Source organism: Stegodyphus dumicola, chromosome 2 (assembly GCF_044657685.1).
Source record: "Stegodyphus dumicola isolate Sdum_Otavi_A_Nest chromosome 2, ASM4465768v1".
Taxonomy (NCBI): Eukaryota; Metazoa; Arthropoda; class Arachnida; order Araneae; family Eresidae; genus Stegodyphus; species Stegodyphus dumicola.
Genome location: NC_140769.1, coordinates 232,655,206 through 232,678,079, shown reverse-complemented (window position 1 = coordinate 232,678,079; position 22,874 = coordinate 232,655,206). Strand labels below are relative to the sequence as shown.

The window sequence follows — 22,874 nt, the reverse complement described above, 5'->3', positions numbered from 1 at the left end:
TACTTCTGATATCATTTTGTAAATTTATCTTTTATAGAATAGCAACCGCAAAAGTTTCGAAATAAAATCGATTTTAGGTAGATAATTCTTGGCATATGTAAACGACGACTTTTCTTCCGATGTTCCTTTACAAAGTTAGATTAAGAAAGTTGGTTAAATAATTCTTAGAATTATTCTATATATACAAATGAAAGTTACGTTATGCACTTTATGTGCTAATATTATTTCTTACCTGTCCCCCACGTGACATCTATGAGACGCCAAGCACCGAAAATGAACACTGCATTCCACGCATGCGTAATGTCTTCACCTGGATGGAACTGATGGCCAGGTCTGTAGTCGAATCCCTTTGCAAAGCCATGAACGCGTTTCACCCGCATGTTTGCCAGCCTGTAAATATAAATGCAACATTACAGAAAGAATACTGTCATATACAAGGTGGGCCAAAATTTGAAGAAAGATATAAGATGTCAGCAACTTATTTATTAGTGTTATTTTAATTAATAAAACTTTCAGTAATAATATAATGAATGCTTAGCGTTTGTAGGTATGTTATGGGTGGAAAATGACATGTGTTGTTTGATTGTTATAAATGAGCTCCGTTATCGCTTTACGAAACTGGACTCTTTCAAATGTATGGCTTTAACAACATTGTTACTGTTTTAGAACTTGAATTTCACTCTTCCCTCGAATTCTTTCACGAAAATTTTTCATTTTACGAGGTTAGTTCATGTCTATTCACATTTCTCAAAATCTCAGACAGGAAGTAATTCAATAGCTGAAAATAAATGACATCAAATTAGTAATTCAGGAAGGAATTCAATATCAAATTAGGACAGGAAGTAATTCAATAGCTGAAAATAAATTTCAGATTATCAAACTGAAATCTCCATCAAAATGGTTTTTAGTCGAAGCCTCAAAACGTTCATTTTCAACATTGTTATGTGGGAGTCCTTTCGTCTCACTGAAACTGGAATTAAAAATTAGTTTTTGCTGTAGTATGTTATAATTGTTTTTAATATCTCGATATTTCGTAACAATAACAATGAATATTCACCATCGTTTCACTGTTTTTAACTTCTTGTTGTATTTTAAATTCGTCACGACAATTCTTTCAACACTCACCAATGTTACCTAGTTGCAATAAAAAAGGAATTGAAGGTCTAACAAAATGATTATTTATTGTCACATCCTATTTTGAATTTTGTCATATCCTCCATAATTCTACTGCCCTCGTAGTTTTTTTCAGATCTCAGTACTGTAGGCTACTACTGTTCTACTACAGATCTCAGTACTGTAGGCTGCACAGAAATAATTAAGGAAGTAAACAGTATCACAAATTATGTATGTAAGTATGTATGTATGTATAGCGTTTGATATTAATTTTAATTTTATGCTCAAAAAAACCAATTCACTATATATCTTCAATTCTAAGACGCACAGTTTCCTCATCGAAACGCCGATAAATAAAAAAATGTCGATATATCTCACGATCCTAAATTTTCAAGAATTGTTCATTATTCCGAAGTAAAATTTTTTTTTATAAATTACTAATTTAAATCGGAATATTTTTATTTAAAAATCAAATCAAATATAAAATAACATTTATTATAGTTTTATTACATTAATTTTATTTTCTTAGAATAAAATTCGTTTTTGTACTTGTAAAGTCATTAGGGCTTTTTTTCTTGAAGCAGGAGTCGGGGAAAAGGGGCAATGCCCTCACCGGGACTCAAAACGTGGTCCTCTCGAATACACGTCGAGTATGCTTCCAATTACACCACGAAGGCATGCGAAAAGGAGGGAGAAAATACCTTATATACTCCCCCCTTTTTGAAAGGCGACTGGGGATTAGGAGCCTAGTCGCCAAATCCTGATGGTGACGAGTTATTGTTCACCATCCTTAAGTTTGGATGCCACTTATACAGTCATTAGGTTATTTATTTATTTTATTTTTGAGTTGGAGACGTGAAAAACGTGCAATACCCTCCCCGGGATTCGAATTCTGGAGCTCTCGAATACGGGTCGAATGTGCTCTCAATTACATCACGAAGGCATGCGGAAATAAGGGAGACTTATAACTGTTGAAACTAAAATTAAGGTGTGCATCTTTATACCGATGACGTTTCAGAGTCGAAAAAATTTATAATTAGCTATTTACAATAATAACAGCATTAAAAGCAATAAATCATGAACACTGGTAATTTCGATCCGAAATGCAGCAAAAGATTAGAATAAAAATACCCAACTAGTATAGTGGTTAGAGTCGTTGACTACCGTGCCGAAGGGCTCGGGTTCGAATTCCAGAGAAGGAATGGATGTTTGTAAATGTATATAGTGTCTGTGCGGCATGGAGGCACTCTAAATATGAAAGGTTTCAGATTTTAAAATACGTCCAAAGGAGCGTTTTTTTAACGTTTTGTGTGTTATCTTTATTTATTTATTAAATATCATGTTCTTTGCACTTAAACCATAAAATTCAGTTCGATAGCAATGTCGCAAAATAATCTTAAAATTAGCATATCTTTAGAATTTCCGATATACAGTTCCGCGAAGGGCGCTGGAGGTAAAAAGGGTTTTTTTCCCTCCCTGTAGAGTGTTGCCATTGCTCGCTTTGAAAAATTCGTTACAAAGTTTTAAAAAATATGAATCGATAATAAAGCAAATTCTAAATTTCAAATTTGGTCTTCCACATGCCCATATTCGTAGAAGGATTACGTCATTCAAAATCCGATGGCGGTGCTACTTTGGTAGACGGTTGCACGGATTTTGGCGATTTTTTGGCGATTTCTTTTTGGCGAGCGATACGACTTATGGTAAACCCATTGCTAGACAAGTTATTTATGGTAACCGATACTTTGTTGTCATTTTATTTTAAAAATAATGCGTTTTATTATGCATAAATTCCGTGTTTTAAATATTATTTATGATTAAATAATAAAAATGAATTTAATTTTGCATTTTTATTTGAAATAAAAATTTTATTGTTTATGATATTTTATGGAATTTTATGTTGTGAGTGATGTAATGAATGACGTCACATTATTTTAAAAGTAATTGGTTTTAATATCTATAAATTTAATCTAATGTTTTAAACATTATTTATGGCTGTTAAATATTAAAACACAATTTAATTTTGCATTTTTTAAATATGATTTTATTATGAATGATTATTTAAATAATTTTAATTCTAGGCGTGATGTAATCAGCTCTCTGATTGGTTACTGAATATTTGTGCATTACCGCGCCATTTTAAAATTTTATTATTCATCGCTTCGAATTCCTCAGATTTCAAAGCGAATGGATGTCTCCGTTTCGAAGATGAATGTTGTTAGTGGTAATTACCAAGAATTATTGGTATCGGCATAAAAAATTGCCGTTTGAGACCTTATTTTGGCCAACCTGGATTTCCTAATCAAAGATTTATTTATTGTTACAAGGGTCAGAGGAAATTTATTTAAAATATTTGAAGAAAACCTCGCTAATTGCTTCTTCAATGAAGTGCGAGAAATGTGGATAACAGATGAAGATTTTTTTTTTCCCTGGTGCTTATCAATATCCGTATGGTAAAATGCTTAAAAAAATGTAAGTACATATTTTTCTTTTACTTTATTATCGTATACTTCAATTTTTATTAAAAATTTAATACATATTTTTTAAAATTTCCTGAGATATTTATTGCCACATGTTTTAATGTTAAATAATTATATCCTATAAAACTTATTTTAAAGGATTTGAATTTAAGTAATTGAAAAATTTTAATTCTTTTAAACGTTGGTATGATGTTTTCAATTCAATATTGAATTTAAGTAATATTTTATTCCAATTAAATGTTGGCGCAATGTTTTTATTCTATTATATGAAAGTAATAACTTAACCTTACTTTAGCATTTTATACTCTTAGTTAATGTATTTATTTACATTTGTCAGCCATCTTAATGAAAACAACGTTTTCAACAAAAAAATTAATCCATTATTTTTTACGATATTTATTTTTTTAAAGTTTCGAATACTTTACTATGCGTGAAATACGTAAAAACAGCATTTTTCAAGATGGCTGACGACTGTAAAAACCGCGCCAACAATTGCGCCAATGTAAATCGCCAAAAATCCGTGCAACCGTCTACCAAAGTAGCACCACGATGGCTCTATGTACCGTTGTTTTATCACAATGCGAGAAATATACTGTTGCGTGCGTACGGGTTCGTTATGAAATGAATGCACAAGTCGAATGAAAAATTAACAAAAATTTATTATTATCACAACAAAAATACTTATATTTTCTCAAATTATCATGCAGTATTACAATATCTCACAGTAGTTATCTTTTAGCTACTCAAATATCCAATAGAACGTAATTCAAAACAGCTAAAGAACGCTAATCCGCGAATTCGCTACAATCAACAAGAGCAGTTTTCTAAATAACAACAAACTAAGCAACTACTACAAACTGAGATGTTTTCCTCCTTTTATAAGATTTTAAAATCACGCGCTAGAATTTTCCAGTACTTTCTCGAAATCAAAAAGAGATATTTATTTATTTAATGCACGCGCTCTTGTATTTTCAATTTTCCGGCTTTGCTTTCTTTTAATGTTCGTCACGCGCTGCACTGCGCGAGAAATAAAACCATTTAATTTATAATTGAACTAACATTAGCTTTTTAAATACCAAATTCGTAACACTGCCCCCTTCCCAAGGACTGCACGTCCCGGGCAGTACAATCCCTGGACAGGAAGCTAAACTTACAACTGTGGCATAAATGCAACTGAGGCATACACATTACATTACAATATCAAACAATATAAACAATAAATGCAATAACTAACTTAAACAAATCAAATGCTAAATACAAATCAAATACTAAATGCAAATCAAATACTAAATACAAATCAAATCAAATACACGTTTATAAACAAAAAGGACCATGGTCTGATACTATTTACAATTACGTACTATGGCCATAGTAATGAGCTAACCTGTCGTAATGAACGACTCTAGGTTTAGAGTTCGAAGACTTACGGATCCGAACCACGACGTCATTCAGTCTGTTCAGCACTGTATATGGACCATCCGAAGGTGACTGTAATTTAGGACTGAGTCCTTTTCATTGAATCGGGTTCCACAACCACACCTTGTCTCCTTTGTTGGATCTATGTCTAGTAGCTCTCGTGTTGTATCTGGACTTCACTTTCTCCGTCGCCAGGTTGACTCGCTTTCGTACGGAACCGTGCATCACTTCAAAACGGGCCTGGACATTTTGGATGTATTCCTCAAGCGATGAAGGCGCATCCGTATGTCGATCAAACAGGCGGTCACAAGACAGATGAAGGTCACTACCGAGGAGCATTTGTGATGGAGAACAGTTGGTAGTCTGGTGTTTCGTTTCGACCCTAGCGCATGATTTCGGCGGCTTCCCGAGCTGGATCTTTCGGACAAGGCGTCGGCATTTCCAGGTGAAGATCTCTTCTGAGGATGGATAGTCATGTCACCAGATGCTGAAAGCAGTTTGTTGTTTTTGAAGTCTAAGGAAAAATTGTATTTCCTTAAAAAGTCCAATCCGAGTATGCATGGATCTGTAATATCCGCCACATATGCCGTGTGATGGTAGGCGGCACTTCCAAACGTGATGCTTACGTTTAACTTCCCAGTTATATCGATCTTATCACCAGACGCAGTCTGAAGGGTAACACAGGATGGCGTCCAAATAAGTTTATCTTTAAACTGTTCAGCTAAATCTTTCCTAATGATGGTAACATTAGCTCCTGTGTCAATGATCATATTGCAAGGAACTCCATCGATATTCCCATTAATGGACAGTCCGTTACTGTTGCCACTCACTGTATAAATTTTAAGCGCTTTAAAACAAGGTTTTTCATTATCTGGCAACCTCCGTTCCTCGATATGGTCACTAATTTGTTTATTGCGTCGTTGCTGGGAAATGGTCTTATTTTCCGTACCTCGGGGTGTTTTGCAGTTTCTTCGTATGTGGCCTTCAACTCCGCAGTTCCAGCACTTTAGAACTAGTTTCTTTTCACTTCTGTTCCGTCTCAAGCCACTGACTTGTCTGGTAAAATCATCTGCTTTATATTCCGTACCCTGGGGCGTTCTGCAATTCCGTCTTAGGTGACCTTCACTACCACATCTCCAACACCTTAGAGCCACTTTCTTCTCGCTCCTACTCCGTATCAAATCTTCGACTTGTCTGGCTAAATCATCTAAACGAGCCATCAGTTGATCCACTGGCTCATGGACTCGCACAGCTCTAACTGGGTAGGGATCTCTACTAGTTGCTTGCTGGGCTGCCTCGAACTTCATGGCGTACAACAGAGCGCTTTTTATGTCCTTTACATCTGCCATTCGAAGAGCTTTCTGTATTTCAGTATCTCGGATGCCGTCGATAAAGTATTCCAAGGACAGGATTTCCCTTGTTTCTGTCGGGCATTCCGAAAAGGCGAGATGGGACAGCCTTTCAATATCCGCGGCGAGCTCCTGAAGCGTTTCGGTGAGCTTCTGTTGACGAGATTTTAATTGGAGCCTGCTGTAGTCTTTTAAACATTTCTCGCCGAAGCGCAGCTCCAAAGCGCCGGATAGAGCTTCGAAATCTAGCCTTTGATTTTCGGGAAGCGTCTGCAGGATATCCGCTGCGTCTGCTCTCAGAGAAGCGGCGAGATGACAGGCCTTAGCTTGGGAATCCCATCCATTCGCATCCGCAACGATAGAAAATTGTGTCCTATACACCTGCCAGGAGGTCTTCCCATCATATGTAGATAGTTTCAGAACGGAACGAGCAGGCATCGATAAAAATTTGAAACCTTCAGAATTGTTTCCTACCGTCGCTATGCACTTCTTTAGGCTGTCGACTTCTTTGGCGATGGCAGCAGAAATCCTATCATCAATTTGTTGTTCGACGGCAGAAACTCTTTCTTCAATTTGTTGTTGGAAGGCCGAAACTCTTCCTTCGACTCGTTGCTCCACAGCCGACACTCTATCTTCTATTTCATCTTTGACAGAAGAAACCTTTTCTTCAATTTGCCCGACTTTATTTTCGACAGCTCCTATTCTGTCTTCCATAGCCTCAAATTTACTTTCTATTACGCAGGTTATTTCTCTTTTCATTTCTTGACCTGCCTCAATCTTTTCTTGTACAGCTTTTATGTCTTCTTTAAAAGTTACTTGACCAGCTTCCAACTTTTCGTGAACGGCTTCCATTTCCTTTTTAACGGATCTCATCTCTCCTTTAACGGAATCTTGGCCCAATTTCATTTCTTCCTTAAATGCAGCAAAGGCTGATATCAGCTGACTTAACTGCTCTCCCATCGCTCTTGTGATTGGCATTCAAATCCCACTTCTGATACCAAAAATTGTTGCGTGCGTACGGGTTCGTTATGAAGTGAATGCACAAGTCGAATGAAAAATGAACAAAAATTTATTATTATCACAACAAAAATACTTATATTTTCTCAAATTATCATGCAGTATTACAATATCTCACAGTAGTTATCTTTTAGCTACTCAAATATCCAATAGAACGTAATTCAAAACAGCTAAAGAACGCTAATCCGCGAATTCGCTACAATCAACAAGAGCAGCTTTCTAAATAACAACAAACTAAGCAACTACTACAAACTGAGATGTTTTCCTCCTTTTATAAGATTTTAAAATCACGCGCTAGAATTTTCCAGTACTTTCTCGAAATCAAAAAGAGATATTTATTTATTTAATGCACGCGCTCTTGTATTTTCAATTTTCCTGCTTTGCTTTCTTTTAATGTTCGTCACGCGCTGCACTGCGCGAGAAATAAAACCATTTAATTTATAATTGAACTAACATTAGCTTTTTAAATACCAAATTCGTAACACTACATACATTTATGCAGATTTTTTATTACTTAATTTCTTCAAATGTAATGCAGGACTCTAACATTGGGTGGCAACAGTTTGAAAAGTGAAACGGAGATTTATAGTGATTCAACGCAAAATCGCAAAACGAACGCAGTAGTCCTTCAGGGACAACCCTTTGGACTAATAATAAAAAGGCCAAACGTATGTAAATGATGCAATGCCTCCTAAGTAACTGAGATAAATCCCAAGTAAGAAAATTGACGATGTGATGGAAATTGACGACCTGCAGAAAACGGACGAGGTGCAGAAGTAAAGAAATGCGTTGTCCTTGATACGTATATTAATTTGAAATGATAATTCATTAATCTCACTTACAAATTTATGATAGAGCGTTTTTCCTACCACGTTGCCATTTATTCGGTTACGTGGTGCCAAATTCAATTCAATAATCAGATTTAAAGTGATGCATAATACAGAGCGAGTTCGTTGCTATATCAAAGCTATAAAGTTCGTTCATTTTCTATATAGTTCGTTACTATTATCCTAATTTATCAGTATCAAAGTAGTTTCTTGGGATTTGGATAGTTCTGAAATTTGATTTTGTGTTTAGATTTATGCTTAGACAAGGTTTTGTTGTCACTGTTGCCGACATCTAGCTGCCACTGAACAATAAATATTGCTCTTCCAAATAATGCTTCTCTATAAATTCTTTGCAAATATTTCTATATAAGAGTCTCTGATTTTCAAGAATTAGAAACTCTAACTTTGTGCCGTTTTAATGAAATTCTCTTAATTTAGTTCTATCTCATTTGAAATTTCTTGTTTTTACCAAACTTTAAAAAAAAAAAAAAAAAAAAAAAAAAAACTTTCTATTGCCGTAAAAAATTAAAGCACAGTTTTAGGACTTCAAGATCCCTACAATATTTGTAAGAATTATACTATGTGCTATCTCACAATATTTTAACTAGGTAAGGTAAAAGAACCTTGTTCGAGGCATTTTTGTAAAACTTTTACTCTTGTAGCATAACTGCCTTCTATTAGCAACAAGTTACAGATAATCCAGTTCTCTTTAAATTCGTCTTTTTGTTTATTTTGATGAATCTGGAAGACCTTTCTAAATTAACTGTGAGTAATGAGGTTTGCATTTTTTAAAAGTGTAACTAAAAGGAGGATAATTGTGCTACCTAGATGCAGCTTTTGTATGAATGAAGAGAGAGTCAGAATGTTATCCTATTCTTATTTTTAACATAGTTTGGTAATTTATGCAATTTGTTCGTTTATTGTAATAGGCTATTGTAAGTTAGGCTCGTAAAGGGATTACAAAGAATTCATGAAAAAGAATGGGATCGTCTATATGAATTAAAGAGAATAAGAATCATGGAACGGGAATGAAATATAATTTTTTTTATTTTGCGATTTTTGATATCACCACATCTGTCACGAAAGCAGTTCTCTTAGAACAAAGTGGAACAAAAAAAAAAAAAAAAAAAAAAAAAAAAAAAAAAAAAACACAAACTGCCATATTTAACTTTGTCTTCTAAAATGTAAACAATAATATAACAATAAGCTATTCTAAATATTTTTTTTTTTTTTTTTGAAAGAAGCGTTGAGAATAATGTTAATGTAGAGTATTGAATAAACTGTATTACCCGACTGTTTACTTCATTCTTCTAGGAAAAAATTGGAAATAATACTGATATTTTTTTGTTTGTTTGTTTTCCTTAGCTTTTTTTTTTTTTTTTTTGCTACTTAATTAAATGCTGTTTTTTGTCTGTAAAAAACTTTTGCTTTCCAAGTTCTTCCTCATTTACTTTGCAAAAGCGTTTCCTCACTCGATCCATAAATGGTAGTGCTGCCATCTGGTGAAGACAATTACAATTTCCGTCACGTTTCTTGAGACGCGTGACTTAGAAAAGATGTTCTCACGTACTAACAAGAATTCACAAGAAACACAGATTGTGGAAACATTGAAATTCCAATTTTCTGCGAGCGGTTAATTAATTTGTCTAGTTATCAGTGCATCGTCTGCCAAAAATGTTCTCAGACAACTCACGGGAACACTGACTTGAAGGAAACTCTCGATTTTTAATGCAGTGAAAATCATCGCTAAAATTTAGAACACATTTAAAAGGCTTAACTCTAATTCCCGGCTGGAAAAGAAATGCATATTCCTGATATCTGAAAATAGGAAAATTCTATCAACGGAAAGGTAACAGCATCAAGCTTCACTGAAATTATTCCTGATGGTTAAACTCGAAAATATAAGTGACAAAACCACAGAATAAGAAATATAAGTGACAAAACCACAGAATAAGAAATATAAGTGGCAAAACCACAGAAGTGTGTATGGTGAAAGATAAAGAAGAAGGAAGATGATAGGATTTTATAAAACTAAGACCATAGCTTAAATCTAAAGGAAACAACAATACATCAGTAGGAAGAGAAATTGAAGATTTAACTGGTTCTAATTTCATCCTTTGCACGTAAGAGTCTGAAATTTAGAAGTATGTAGTAGTCTGCATTTGCTGCATGGTCTGAAAAATATGCAAGTAGTATACTTCTTCCAAAGAGGCACTGAAAACCAAATCAAATTTTATTATTTCATCTAAATCCTGTTTTAGGTAAGTAGTCTATGTTGTTCAAAATTTCCGAAGACTTTATTTTGTATAGGATGTAAACGTTAATTACATTTTTACAGTACAATATCAGTTTCTAGTGTTACGTGCTTATCCATATAATAATTAAGATGGTTAATGGAAATTTTAGCGTATGTCAATTTATCGCATGACCTACTTTGATCACATGGATTCTCTTGCTATCTTTCTTGCTAATGTGAGATGTATTTAAAAAAGAATACTTTTCTTACTTATGTCTTTACCGTTTCCAAAAAGAACCTGGATGAAATTCGGAGTATTTGGTGTGCAATCGGACTAATTGTTTAACTTTAAGAGCATTTCAGATATGTTCCTCTCGTTAACACGATTTTATCGGTTTTCATAGTAAGTGATAGAAAAATAAACTTACGTTTTCTTATTTATAGGTTAATCTTTGACGCATAATCTCAGTTATACGTTCCAAAAATTTTGGTTTTGATCTTGAGTCAGATAAAAAGAATCTTTATTTACTATATCATTTTATGTTTTACAACGTAAGTTTACTTTTTCAAAGTCTTGAGGCATTGTCCTGGATTGTGTCCTCAAAACAAGTTGTGGATTGAACATTAGGTTTTAGACATGTCCTTTCAAATCTTTGGCTGTTAGTTGTCCATAGGTTATCTTACAAACCCCTTTTCCTTGAGAAATGGAATATAAAATTACACCTCTTCCCAAATTATACGTTAGGCTGCTTATCGAAAAATAGGCGCGTGTTATCTGTTCATGCGAATATTGCGAGCTTATAAAAATAAGATCGCTTGGTTTGTTTATTTGATGGCGAAATCATCAATCCGCTTTAAACAGAAATACAAGGTAATTAACCTGTGATTTATCGCTTTGGAATGTTTCTCTTTACCTTTTGTTGCATACGACAACAAAACTAGTGGTGACGAGACTTTTGTTCTTGTGACAACCGTATGGAATGGCTTGCTATGTTGTAGTAATTTTCGTATTATTAGAATTAGAGTAATTAAATAAAAGTGAAGAAATACAGTCCATTTTCATGTGTTTATTTCTGTATACCAGCCATCTGAAACTATGTTAAGTACGCATCAAAAAAGTGTTACTTAATGTTCTCCTCTATCTGTAGAGGAGTTATCGAAACACCACAGGTTCCATAATGTGAAGAAGATATCTAGGTGCTAAACAAATAACAGAAAGGCACGGATAATATATATTTATCGTTTTGAATAAGTTTGACAAACTGATGGGAAAAAACTCATTTTGTTTATGCGTTATTGTCTTGAACGCTTATGTGTTCTGCCATCACTGACACAATTATATTTCATTTCGTTTCCAGCAAACTGCATTAACGATTTCAACAGTAAATCACAAAAAATACGATTAGTAAAAACACATTATAGCAACGATTTGGTATGAAAAGTCATTGCTGCTCTCAAACAAGGAGGAAAATACTAAATTTCGATCCTTTCTTCCTTTGAAAAAGTGTAAGTCTAAGAAGATGTCTAATAATTTCAAAAGAAGTTGAGTCAATGATCAATCACGTTTCAAGACCTTGTCCATATAGATGATCTTAACAGCTGAAACAAGGAATCTACCTAACATTAAGCTGAACCTACCTTAGCGTTAAGTTATGGAGGTAGGACATAATGGCGCAAATTATGGTGATTAATATTAAATCGATATTCAAACCATTCCGTTGACCTAAATACAAACCTAAACGAGTTGAAAACTTCAGAAACATTGAAACACCATATGTTAAAAAAGTTACTTATGTAAACACTAGTGCAATGCCATACTTTAAGGAATTAGGAAAGGCGATTTTGAACGGATTCTAAGCAAAAGCAAGTTAACAATTAGAAAATTTTTCAGAAGTTTTAATTGACATCTTTCAATATAAATTTCTTGTATGTAATTAATAAGAGTAAGAAATATTTAATACAAAATACAAAAATCAAATAAATGAAAAATAAAATAATTTTAGAATTACATGTGCCTTTCCCTTATACGTCACTAGGTTACTCTTCTGTTATAGGTTACTCTTCTGTTGTTCATAAATGTATATATGTATGCCTGTATGTATGAATGTATGTACATTCATGTATGTACATATATATGCGTATATACACATATACACATACACTCATGCATAAGTACACCCGTTGCGTACATGAATACATTTCTTAATCCGGTCCCGATAACAGAACAGTCAGAGGCATAGCTAGGGATTTCAGCGCCTGGGGACAACTCGCGCCCCTTTTTATGTGCCAAGAATAAAAAAAAAATTAATTCTGAAATTTCTTAACATCAATTTGGCTCCTCTGGATGCTGCGACCGGAGACAGATGTCTCCCTTTGCCCCACCCTAGCTACGCCACTAAGAACAGTACTCGTCGCTCTCACATATATGCCTTTTCGATTGATCAGTTTAAAGTTATATGATTTAAAGTATCAGTTAATTACATAAGTAAAAATTTAAATTTATATTTCAGCTGTTGTTTTCATGACATAATAATAAAAAAACTCGCAGCCATATTTTCATTTTTATTTATTATTGGAGATGAGCTTAAAGTAATTCCGAGTAAAGTTGAGATGTTGAGATTCTGAATAAAGATAAGTTTAGTAACGCAATTCAAGCTCTTCAGTTGTAAAAGAAAACGTATTACTCAAAAAAGTATGTTTTAATGTTTATTTGTAAGTTCAACAACAACAGATGGCAACTTCTTTTCTGATATTGCTACTCTTCTAGCCAAAATTAGTTAGTGCGTGGCATTATTGATAATAAAGTAATAGAAATCCAGAAACTTACGAGTTTTTAGTTGGTTTTTTAAATTTCTTTCTGAGTAGGAGATGAAGACTATTTAAACGTAACCCTTTTAAAAGCTCTTACGTAAAATGCCTATTTTTTAGCGACTATTGATGTTTCGTTACTATGTTATAAATGCTTTCAAAAAGTATTTCCGTATGTTTAGGATATAAGTAATTTGAAGCATGATGTCGATTATATTTTGTAATTAAATTTCTTTATACTCATCTTGTTTATATCTAAAGTTCTGTAAGAGCACGAATTTATAATTTATCCTTAAACCTAGTCTTTCGAATAGACCTTTGATAGCATTTCATATTTTTAAAAAATAGGACACAGATTCGGAAATTTGAGCTTTTTATGGAATAAGTATTGCTTTAATGAAACGATAAATTTTTAAAAATTGAGTATATCATTTGAAAACTGTGATTATATATAGTTTACGTATTTAATATCACTACCATTAGATATTAGAAAAATGCATCTTTAGTAAAACATTTTCATAATTAATATGTATTTGGTTACATTATATTTATAAAAAAAGAAGTCTCTTTGTTTTTGAAGCTATTTAAGTTCCCGCAGTTTGATGCTGACATCCAAAATTCCTGCATAAAGTAACATATTGAAATGAACGAATGTCTCACAGTGAAATCATTAGCCGGTAAAAATTCAAGTAAAAAGCCAAATACTAATTTTCCTATTATAAAATAAAATGTAAGTGGAACTACGGAGGAAGACAAAAAACTTGTCAGCCAAATTGACTCAACACTTTTAAACATTAGTATCATCGAACTTGATTCACAGAACTCCATTTCCAAAATGAAATCAATTAAAATGGGCAAAGGCAAAGATGAAATATTACGAGAAGAGGAAAATGCCTTAGAAAATTCACAGAACAAAGCAAATAATGCTATGCTGGATGTACTCAGTGCTCAGGTTAAAAATTTAAAAGAAGAAATTGCGAAGCTCGTACAAGAACTGGTCATCAAAGAAGATACTATTTTGTCATTACAAGAACGTTTAAAAGAAGTAGAAACCAGTCATACAGAGCTGCAATGTAAAAATGCATTAAATGAGAAAAACATCACCAAGTTGCAAAAGACTTTAGAGGATAAGACCAAACATTGCGAAATAAAGTCACAAGAATTGACTTCGGCTAAACTAGAAGTTGAAAATTTGACTCAAAGACATAAAAGTATATCTGTTGCCAATTCTAATTTGGAGAAGAAACTCACAGAAAAACTGGCGTGCAACGAGAAATTAAAAAAGGAACTTAATCAATGTAAAGAAAACGAAAAGACCCAACAAGAATGTGCTCAACGTAAAATCGAAGATCTGATATCTGAAAATAAAAACTTACAAAAACAGAGTACTGATTTACATAACGTCATCAAGAAGCAGATGCAGTTGATCAACAACTTAAAAAGGCAAAAAATGCACTCAGAAGCTGCAATAGCTTTGAAAATTACGGAAGAAGAATTCATGAAAGCTTTAGACGCAACTCCTGCCATATTCAGCGACACTTGATGCTTCTGCTCGGTGATAAGATTGTGAGTGATAAAATGACAAACGAAACATCTGCACTATTGGAAATTTAAAATGTAACATTGACAAATTCCACCAAAATTGCTGATGATATGAAATGTCTTCCTTCACATATATTGACAATTCGAACTTGCTCAAGGACTATTTGCGCGGAGTTGTACTTGATTATAGAGAATAAAGAAATCAGAGGCTTTTAACGATCCATTTAAGTTAAATGCACAGATTTGTATTTCCTTAACGAAAAATTCATCAGTATGTCAGCTGCACAATTGTCTTTTTGAGAAAACTTTTATATTGCCTAATTTTAAATTTCCAGTGTATATTATCCAAAGCTGCTTTTCGCTTTCATAAGCTCAGCTAATAAAACTCTCTTTACGGAACCAAGTGGATGCGGATATTATGAAGTGGCATCATATAAAGTAGTATGCTATTTTTTTTTTAGCTTAAACTGTTATTTCGCTTAAATCCCTTCTTTCCTAGGCTGGCAAAATGGCACAACTACTTGTATATAAATACATGATATTCTGATTTTGTTTTGCTGCATGTTGTAAATAGTATACATTTTACAATCAGATTAAAACAGCTTTCTGAAATACATTTTTAAAAGAAATTATTTATGTAAATAAAATTTAAACGTAGGCGCAAATAATTGATTTGAGATCAAGTTTTGTCTCAATCCTTGCATATAATACCGTAGAGTCATTAGGTTATTTCGAAGCAGGAGATGTGGAACAATGCCCTCGCCAGGACTCGAACCACGGACCTCTCGAATTTGCGTCGAGCGTGCTGACCACTACACTACGAAGGCATGCTAAGAAGGCGGGAGAAATACCTTATACACTCCCCCTTTTAAAGGCCGACTGAGGTTTTAGGAGACCCTGTCTGCAAATCTTGGTGGTGAAGTGTCATTATTCATCACCTTTTTTAGTTCGGGCGCCACTGTAGAGTCATTAGGTTATTTCGAAGCAAGAGATGTGAAAAATGAGCAATGTCCTCGGCGAGACTCGAACCACGGACCTCTCGAATTTGCGTCGAGCGTGCTGACCACTACACTATGAAGGCTTGCTAAGGAGGCGAGAGAAATACCTTACAATACAAAAATTAATAGCAGTGAAATAATACCTGCTTTAAATGCAATTCAATTTCGAAAACTTCCTATGCATAAGTGTTTAGATTGTTTGATTAAACTATTTGGGGTTTACATGCGTTCGATGAATTTAAGTATTATAAATCATTTTGCTTTACAGTTTTTCTCGGCATTTTCAAACCCATTATGTTTGCATTCCTTTTTTAAAAAGAATAATATTTAATAATAGAAGATAATTTACACATAAGTGCTACAAAAATGTATAATTACAACTTCTTTTTATTAAAGTGGATCTTTTCTTAATTTACAAAACGTGTGTATCTTTAGACAGATTAAAAAGTTACCATTAGATAAGAAAGTATCACGAGAAACTTCACTAAAAGAATTTTGGTCAAAGTCCAAAAACTGAATGACATTTGCATATGGTCAGCTGATGTAAAGTACGTAAAGTTGAGGGATCAATGGCCGAATCCAAAAAAGTTCTGCCAGATTGCGTGATATAAATCGCGTGTTGCTTCGTGACCCCCTTTTCAAGTGCTTATATTATGTCTATTTTTGATTCTTACTTATTCATCAAGAACTTGAATCAGTACTGCCAACGTTTGTTTTATGCTGGTGTTGTCTTTCTAAACTGGTGTCGTAAATCGAAATGGCGTAAAAAGAATCCATTATGTACTGCGAAAGGAAATTCTATCACGCGTATCATAAAAGATATTTTTTTATTAAACCATGCTAATATAAGATATATTTATTTTCAAATTAAATTAGTTGCATGTGTTCAGCATTTTCTGGCACAGTTGGTTGAAATAACATTCATCAATTTGAATTTTCTTTTAAATTTAGTCATATAAAAAAGAAACTCGTTCTCAGATTTTGTGTGTTACGAATTTAGTAACACACAAAATTTAGTAACACAAATTTAGTATAATGCAATATGAAAGGCTTCAAGCATAGAAGCTTTGTCAAAAAAATAAGATTACAGGAGCTAGTCTATTTTTAACATTGAGGTAAATGGATATCTCGCTTATCGCCAAGCTAGCGATGGTTTTGGCGACTAATGTTTTATAACCAAATTAACGTAAAAGCGCCATACGTCGACAGAATTGGCGACATTTTGTTCCGGTCCCTGTGTAACTGCAATTGTATTTGACCCTCTGTGTAACAGTATATGCCTTCCAGCAGTTTCAAGAAATCGAAGGTACTGGAAATTTCTCGAAGCACGGGTGGGGGGGGGAAGACTATATAAGATCAGAGAGAGCATCTTAGTTCAGAGTTGACTTTGGAGTATTGAGAGATCTTCGTGCGAGCTTCCCTTAGATGAGCTTTGCACTGCGTTGTGTTTAATGTTCTTAGTAGTCTGAAGGAGTGACTACAGATTGTGCTCTTTACGGATTGAGAAATGCTGTACGAGTACTTTTTTGGAAGGTGCAAGACCTTTTTCTTTAGGGAAAGTAAATTTTATCAAGCTATCATCGGTTCTATTTGCATTCAATCCATTACGAACCCGTACACAGATAACAATATATAAAAAGTTACTCATACATTAAAAGATTGTTAGGAAACTTACTTGCACATCTCGCCGAATAGTTTACAGTAATCCTTGCAAACTCCTTCCCCTTGTTGTAAGACTTGATCTGCCCTCAGCTTGACGTCCATATATTTCCAGTCATACCTTCAAGTATAAAATAATTTGGCCCTTAGGAATATAAGTCATGTAATTCTTTGATTATTTTAGCTAAAAAAAAAGGACTGAGTGAAAGCGTACACCAACACGCATTTATGAAATACTTTTCTTTGTTTTTATTTTCTTCATTTTCAGATATATTTTTTTCAAAAAGAGTTTATGGGGAAAAAAATTAACTGCCAAAAGAGGTATAAAATTGTAATAAAAAATTGCCCTATTGCAGTGGTATGATAAAAACTATAAATCACAAAACTTCTTATAAATAATTAAAACGTCATTATGGTGTCATTAATTCGCTATTAGCTCATATATGTATTAAGCACGGTCTATTTGATTCTACGCAGAAGAACTTTAAAAAACCGGTGTTGAGTCTTTGATTGACTGTGCTGAAAGCACGGCTTGTATCATCATTTTCGCACAATTATGTACATATAAGAAAACTAATGAAATCAGTACTTAAAAAATGTAAAAACTTTCAGATTTTTATACCACGCCTAAAGGGACGTTTTTTCATTTACACACACATACACGCTTCAAGAACATTTAGGCTAACACTCCTTTGGGCTAAAAATATTTAAAAACTGCCTATCTTTAGAATTTCATATAGACGATTTTTTTTTTTTACCGTACAGTGTTGCTACTGCTCACTTTCAAATCGTTGAGTTAGTAAAAATTCATTAAAGTCTTCTAAAATATGAACTATAAAATGCGGAATTCAAAATTCGACCTTCCAGATGCCCATATTCGAATGAAGGACTATGTTATTCAAAATTTGATGTCTCTAGATATCGTTGTTTTTTTCACAATGCACATACATACTCGTACATTCATGTACATTCTTAATTGTTTAATTTGCTGAAATATAATACATTGAGATAATGTTTGGTGGCAACAATTTGAAAAGTGATTCAATGCTTTTAGTGATTCGACGCAAAATGCCGTCTCGAGAATAATAGCCCTTCTTGGCTAATACCCCTTTGGGCTAATAATATGTTTTAAATTACTAGGTTCTTCATTATTTAAGTTCTTTAAATAAAATGCGATAATATTTGGTGGCAACAATTTGAAAAGTGATTTAATGCTTTTAGTGATTCGACGCAAAATGCCTTTTATAGACTAGTAACCTTCCTGGGCTAACACACCTTTGAGGTAATAATATATTTCAAATTACTAACCTTTTAGTGCGCATAAGTTTGCTGCGCTAAAAATATTAAATAATAAAAGAGAAAGGGCCCCACCAGTTACTGAGTAGTTAAGATCGCTGGATACTAGTAGTTCGTCCTGGGTTCGATCTTAAATCGACTGACTGCGATGTGCAGCTGAATACGAGCAAGCTTCGCTCAGAATGTTGTTCTACCAGTGGCTGAGTGGTTGAGACCACTAAATAATGAGCCACTGACATTGGTTTGATCCCAGTCGAATGAGATGGATGTGTGATTGGTTTTTATGGTTTTCCTATGTATCACGCGGATTTGAAACCACTTTCCTTAGAAAGTCCTCCAAGAGGGCATTTTTGTTGAATTTTATTTCGTTGTGTTAGTATAGTATCAAAGGTGATGATCCTTCAGTGAACGTACATAACTTCTGTAGATAGACGTTAGGATTTTATCAGGACGTTTGGATTTAACTTTCTTACTTCACTTAACGCTTATGGTTCTTCTTATTTATTACCTTTAGTTAACTTTGCTTAGCTAATTTAACGTTTATAGCTGCTTTTATTTATAGATAGACGTTAGGATTTTATCAGGACGTTTGGATTTAACTTTCTTACTTCATTTAACGCTTATGGTTCTTCTTATTTATTACCTTTAGGTAACTTTGCTTAGCTAATTTAACGTTTATAGCTGCTTTTATTAGTCCAAAGGGGTAATTTGCCCTGAAGGACTATTAATTTCATTTTGGCATTTTGCGTCGAAACTTTTAAAAGGCTGTATCACTTTTCAAATCGTTGCAACCATATATTATCGTTCTGTCTTATGTTTAAAGAAATTAAATAGTGAAGAATCTGCAGAAATATATGAATGTTTCCTCGCATTGTGATAAAACAACGGTACCTAGAGTCATCAAAAATTGAATAACGTAATCTTCCATAGAATATGGGCATGTGGAAGCCCTAATTTGAGTTTGAAATTTGTTTTATTATCGATTTCAGATTTTGTAAGACTTCAACGAATTTTTTATTAAAAAACGAAACGATTTCAAAGCGTTCAATGGCAACACTGTACGAAAAAAAAACATTTTCATCTCCAGCGCGCGAGTCTCTGTATCGGAAATTCTAAAGATACATTCATTTTAAAATTAATTTACGCTATTGTTGTTGAACTGAATTTTATAATTTGAGTACGTAGAACATGACGTTTAATAAATAAAGGTAACGCACAAAACGTTAAAAAACGCCCCTTTGGACGTAATTTAAAAGCTGAAAACTTTCAGATTTTTAATTATATACGAGGCGTATTCGGAAATTAAATACCGTTTTGAAAAGAAAAAAAAAAAAAAAAAAAAGAGAAACAATTTTTTCGAATCCAATTTTATTTTTACATGAAAATACATGTCTTAAACTATTTTTCAACATAGTTTCCGCCAATGATCATACACTTGTCATAGCGGGTGACCAGTTTTTGTATACCATCGTCAAAGAAACTTCCCGCCAGTTTCGATAACCACGACTCCACAACATTTTTCGTGTCATCGTCAGATCCAAAGCGCTTGCCACCAAGCTCGCGCTTCATGTGCAGGAACAAGTGATAGTCGGACGGCGCCAAGTCCGGGTTGTACGGCGGGTGATCGAACTGCTCCCAATGAAACTGTCGAATAACGATTGAGTGACATCAGCAGTATGGGGCCGAGCATTGTCATGGAGCAACACAATTCCTTTACTGAGCATTCCTCTTCGTTTGTTTTGAATGGCACGCCTTAGTTTTGTTAAAGTCTCACAATATCGTGCCGCATTAATTGTTTCACCTCTGGGAAGAAATTCAGTAAGCAAAACGCCTTTCCTATCCCAGAAGACAGTGCACATGATTTTTGTGATGACATTGTCACTTTGAACTTTTGTTTTTTCGGAGAATGAGTGTGTCTCCAATCCATCGATTGTTGTTTCGATTCTGGTGTGAAATGACACACCCCAGTTTCATCACCTGTCACAATTTGGTTTAAAAAGTTTTCTCCCTCATCACTGTACCGCGTGAGAAATGTCAGGGCACTACCAAGTCGCTTTGTTCTGTGAACATCAGTGAGCATTTTTGAAACCCATCGGGAACACAGTTTGCGATTATTCAAGCGGTCAGACACAATTTCGAACAATACAGTACGTGAAATTTGTGGAAATGCCTCTGAAAGAGTTGTCATTGTGAAGCGTCTGTTCTCATGAATTGCTTCATCAACTTTCCTTACCAAATCATCGGTGACAACAGAAGGCTGATCACTCCGAGCCTCGGCGTGGACATTGGTTCGACCTGCATTAAACATTCTTACTCACTTTCTCACCATTCCATCACTTATCGCGCATTCACCATAAACTTCTGTCACTTGACGATACATTTCGGCCGGTTTAACATTCCTCGCGTTCAAAAATTTAATCACGGCACTAATCTCACAGTCAGCGGGAGAACTAATTGTCTTAAACACTTTGAATGTGTACAGCAAACTGAAAACACAATATAGAGCAACCAAAATGGCGACAATTGAAAGTCAGTGAACAAGAAAGACTAGTGCGCATGCGCGGGACGCCTACCACAGCGCTGCGACGGCGCTAGATTGAAACGGTTCTTAGTTTCCTAATAGGCTACGTAAGTTTAAATAGCAAATGCAATTAGTATTTAGTGATTGTGGATTGGCAATGCTAGTGATCTGTTGACTAGCGATTTTCCAGAAGAAGCGGAGGACATATTTTTTTTAATAACTTTTCAGATGTCTAAAAAAAAGATATTATGTATCCAGCTCATAGATGTAGTAATAACTATAATTTTTATTCAATTATGTTTAACCTTTGTTCTGTTTATTGCTAAGATAGTTGCTTATCTATTTTCCTACACATCATACACATATATCATGCAGAAAGGTACCGATCGATAAGGCAAAGAGAATACTTAACCAGATAAAATTCTCTAGCGAACTATTTTTTTTATTTATTATTCAGAGCTAAGTGTTTCCAAAGTAATAGTTAGAGCAATGAACTTACAACAATGCAGAGGTAAAAACTGAACTTCCGGTTTTCCTATAAACTCTCATTCGCTAGGTCGCATAAAAACTTTTCCCGATTGTGAACGCGTCGCTAAGCAAAATCGAACGATTTGAACTAGTATTGTGTGGCAACTTGTTTAAAAAGCAGTATTTTTTTCTAATTTTTGCTTGCTACTTTAATTATGTTACAAGTTTCGTTTATATTGTCATTTTAATTATATTGCAAGTTTTGTTTACATTATTACTTTAATTATATTACAAGTTTTGTTTATATTATCATTTTAATTATATAACAAAGTTTTGTTTATATTATTATTTTAATTATATTAGAAGTTTTTTTTATATCACAATAATAAGTTAAAGTAACAATTTTGAAACTTATAAAATTTTAAGATTTTATTTGAAAGTTTAAAAATAATTAAAATAGATAAATTTTAAAATTAATGTAATTTATTATTTCTTTAGGGCCGAAAACTTCCTCAATATTTTATAGTTAACTAAGGTTTTAAATGTATATTAATTGCGAGTAAATTTTTACTTTTATTTTTTACTGATAGCGGTTTTTTTTTCATAATTGTGATGTTTTAAAAGTTTAATATTTTCTTTTTATTAAGCTGCCCTTATCTAAGGAAAAAATAATCATAAAAATGTACAATTATTTTTTAGGATTATTGTCAAATCATGAAAAAGTAATTATATGCTTTTTTATAATTATAGTTAAGAATGTGTATTAAAAATTATATCCTTAAAACAGTTTCGTATACAGTACCACTGTATATGAAAATTTTTGAAAAATCTTTACATATATGTTATTTTTTGATTGAAGAATTAAAAACTTTGATATATATCAGTTGCTTAATGTAGATTCGAGGTAAACATATACCTACGTGATGTTGTTTGAAATCCACCTGAAGAAAGCTCTGACCTTGAAAAGTTCATTTTCAGCAGCAGCACATAAATAATTTACTAAGTTCCTCAGAGATGATTTCGTCGATTCTGGTGCCTGCAAGAAAATTTATTTTCATTTCAGTTTCGAATGATGCTTCAAAAACTGACGAAGATTAAATTAATTAGCAACAGATAATAATTCAATAATTTGCTAATATTAAAT

At 33.5% G+C, this 22,874-nt stretch overlaps 2 protein-coding genes and 1 non-coding gene across 4 annotated transcripts in view; 1 reads left to right on the top strand and 2 right to left on the bottom strand.

Moving 5' to 3' along the window:
- Positions 1–22,874, bottom strand: part of LOC118201203 (kyphoscoliosis peptidase-like) — a 113,311-nt gene that overhangs the window by 20,646 nt on the left and 69,791 nt on the right. For both annotated transcript variants that reach the window (XM_085811892.1, XM_085811893.1), the window contains exons 4-6: positions 22,651–22,766; positions 17,462–17,566; positions 233–390 (exon numbers count right to left, since the gene is read on the bottom strand). In XM_085811892.1, coding sequence (XP_085668018.1) covers positions 233–390; positions 17,462–17,566; positions 22,651–22,766 — 379 coding nt within the window. The remainder of the gene's footprint in view (positions 1–232; positions 391–17,461; positions 17,567–22,650; positions 22,767–22,874) is intronic.
- LOC146998900 (histone-lysine N-methyltransferase SETMAR-like) overlaps positions 9,767–22,874 on the top strand; it is a 113,816-nt gene continuing 100,708 nt past the window's right edge. Inside the window, exon 1 of the transcript XR_015039810.1 lies at positions 9,767–10,463. The gene's annotated coding sequence lies outside the window, so the exon portion shown is untranslated. The remainder of the gene's footprint in view (positions 10,464–22,874) is intronic.
- TRNAL-CAA (transfer RNA leucine (anticodon CAA)) lies at positions 15,543–15,615 on the bottom strand. The gene has a single exon. It is a non-coding gene; the product is annotated as a tRNA-Leu (tRNA).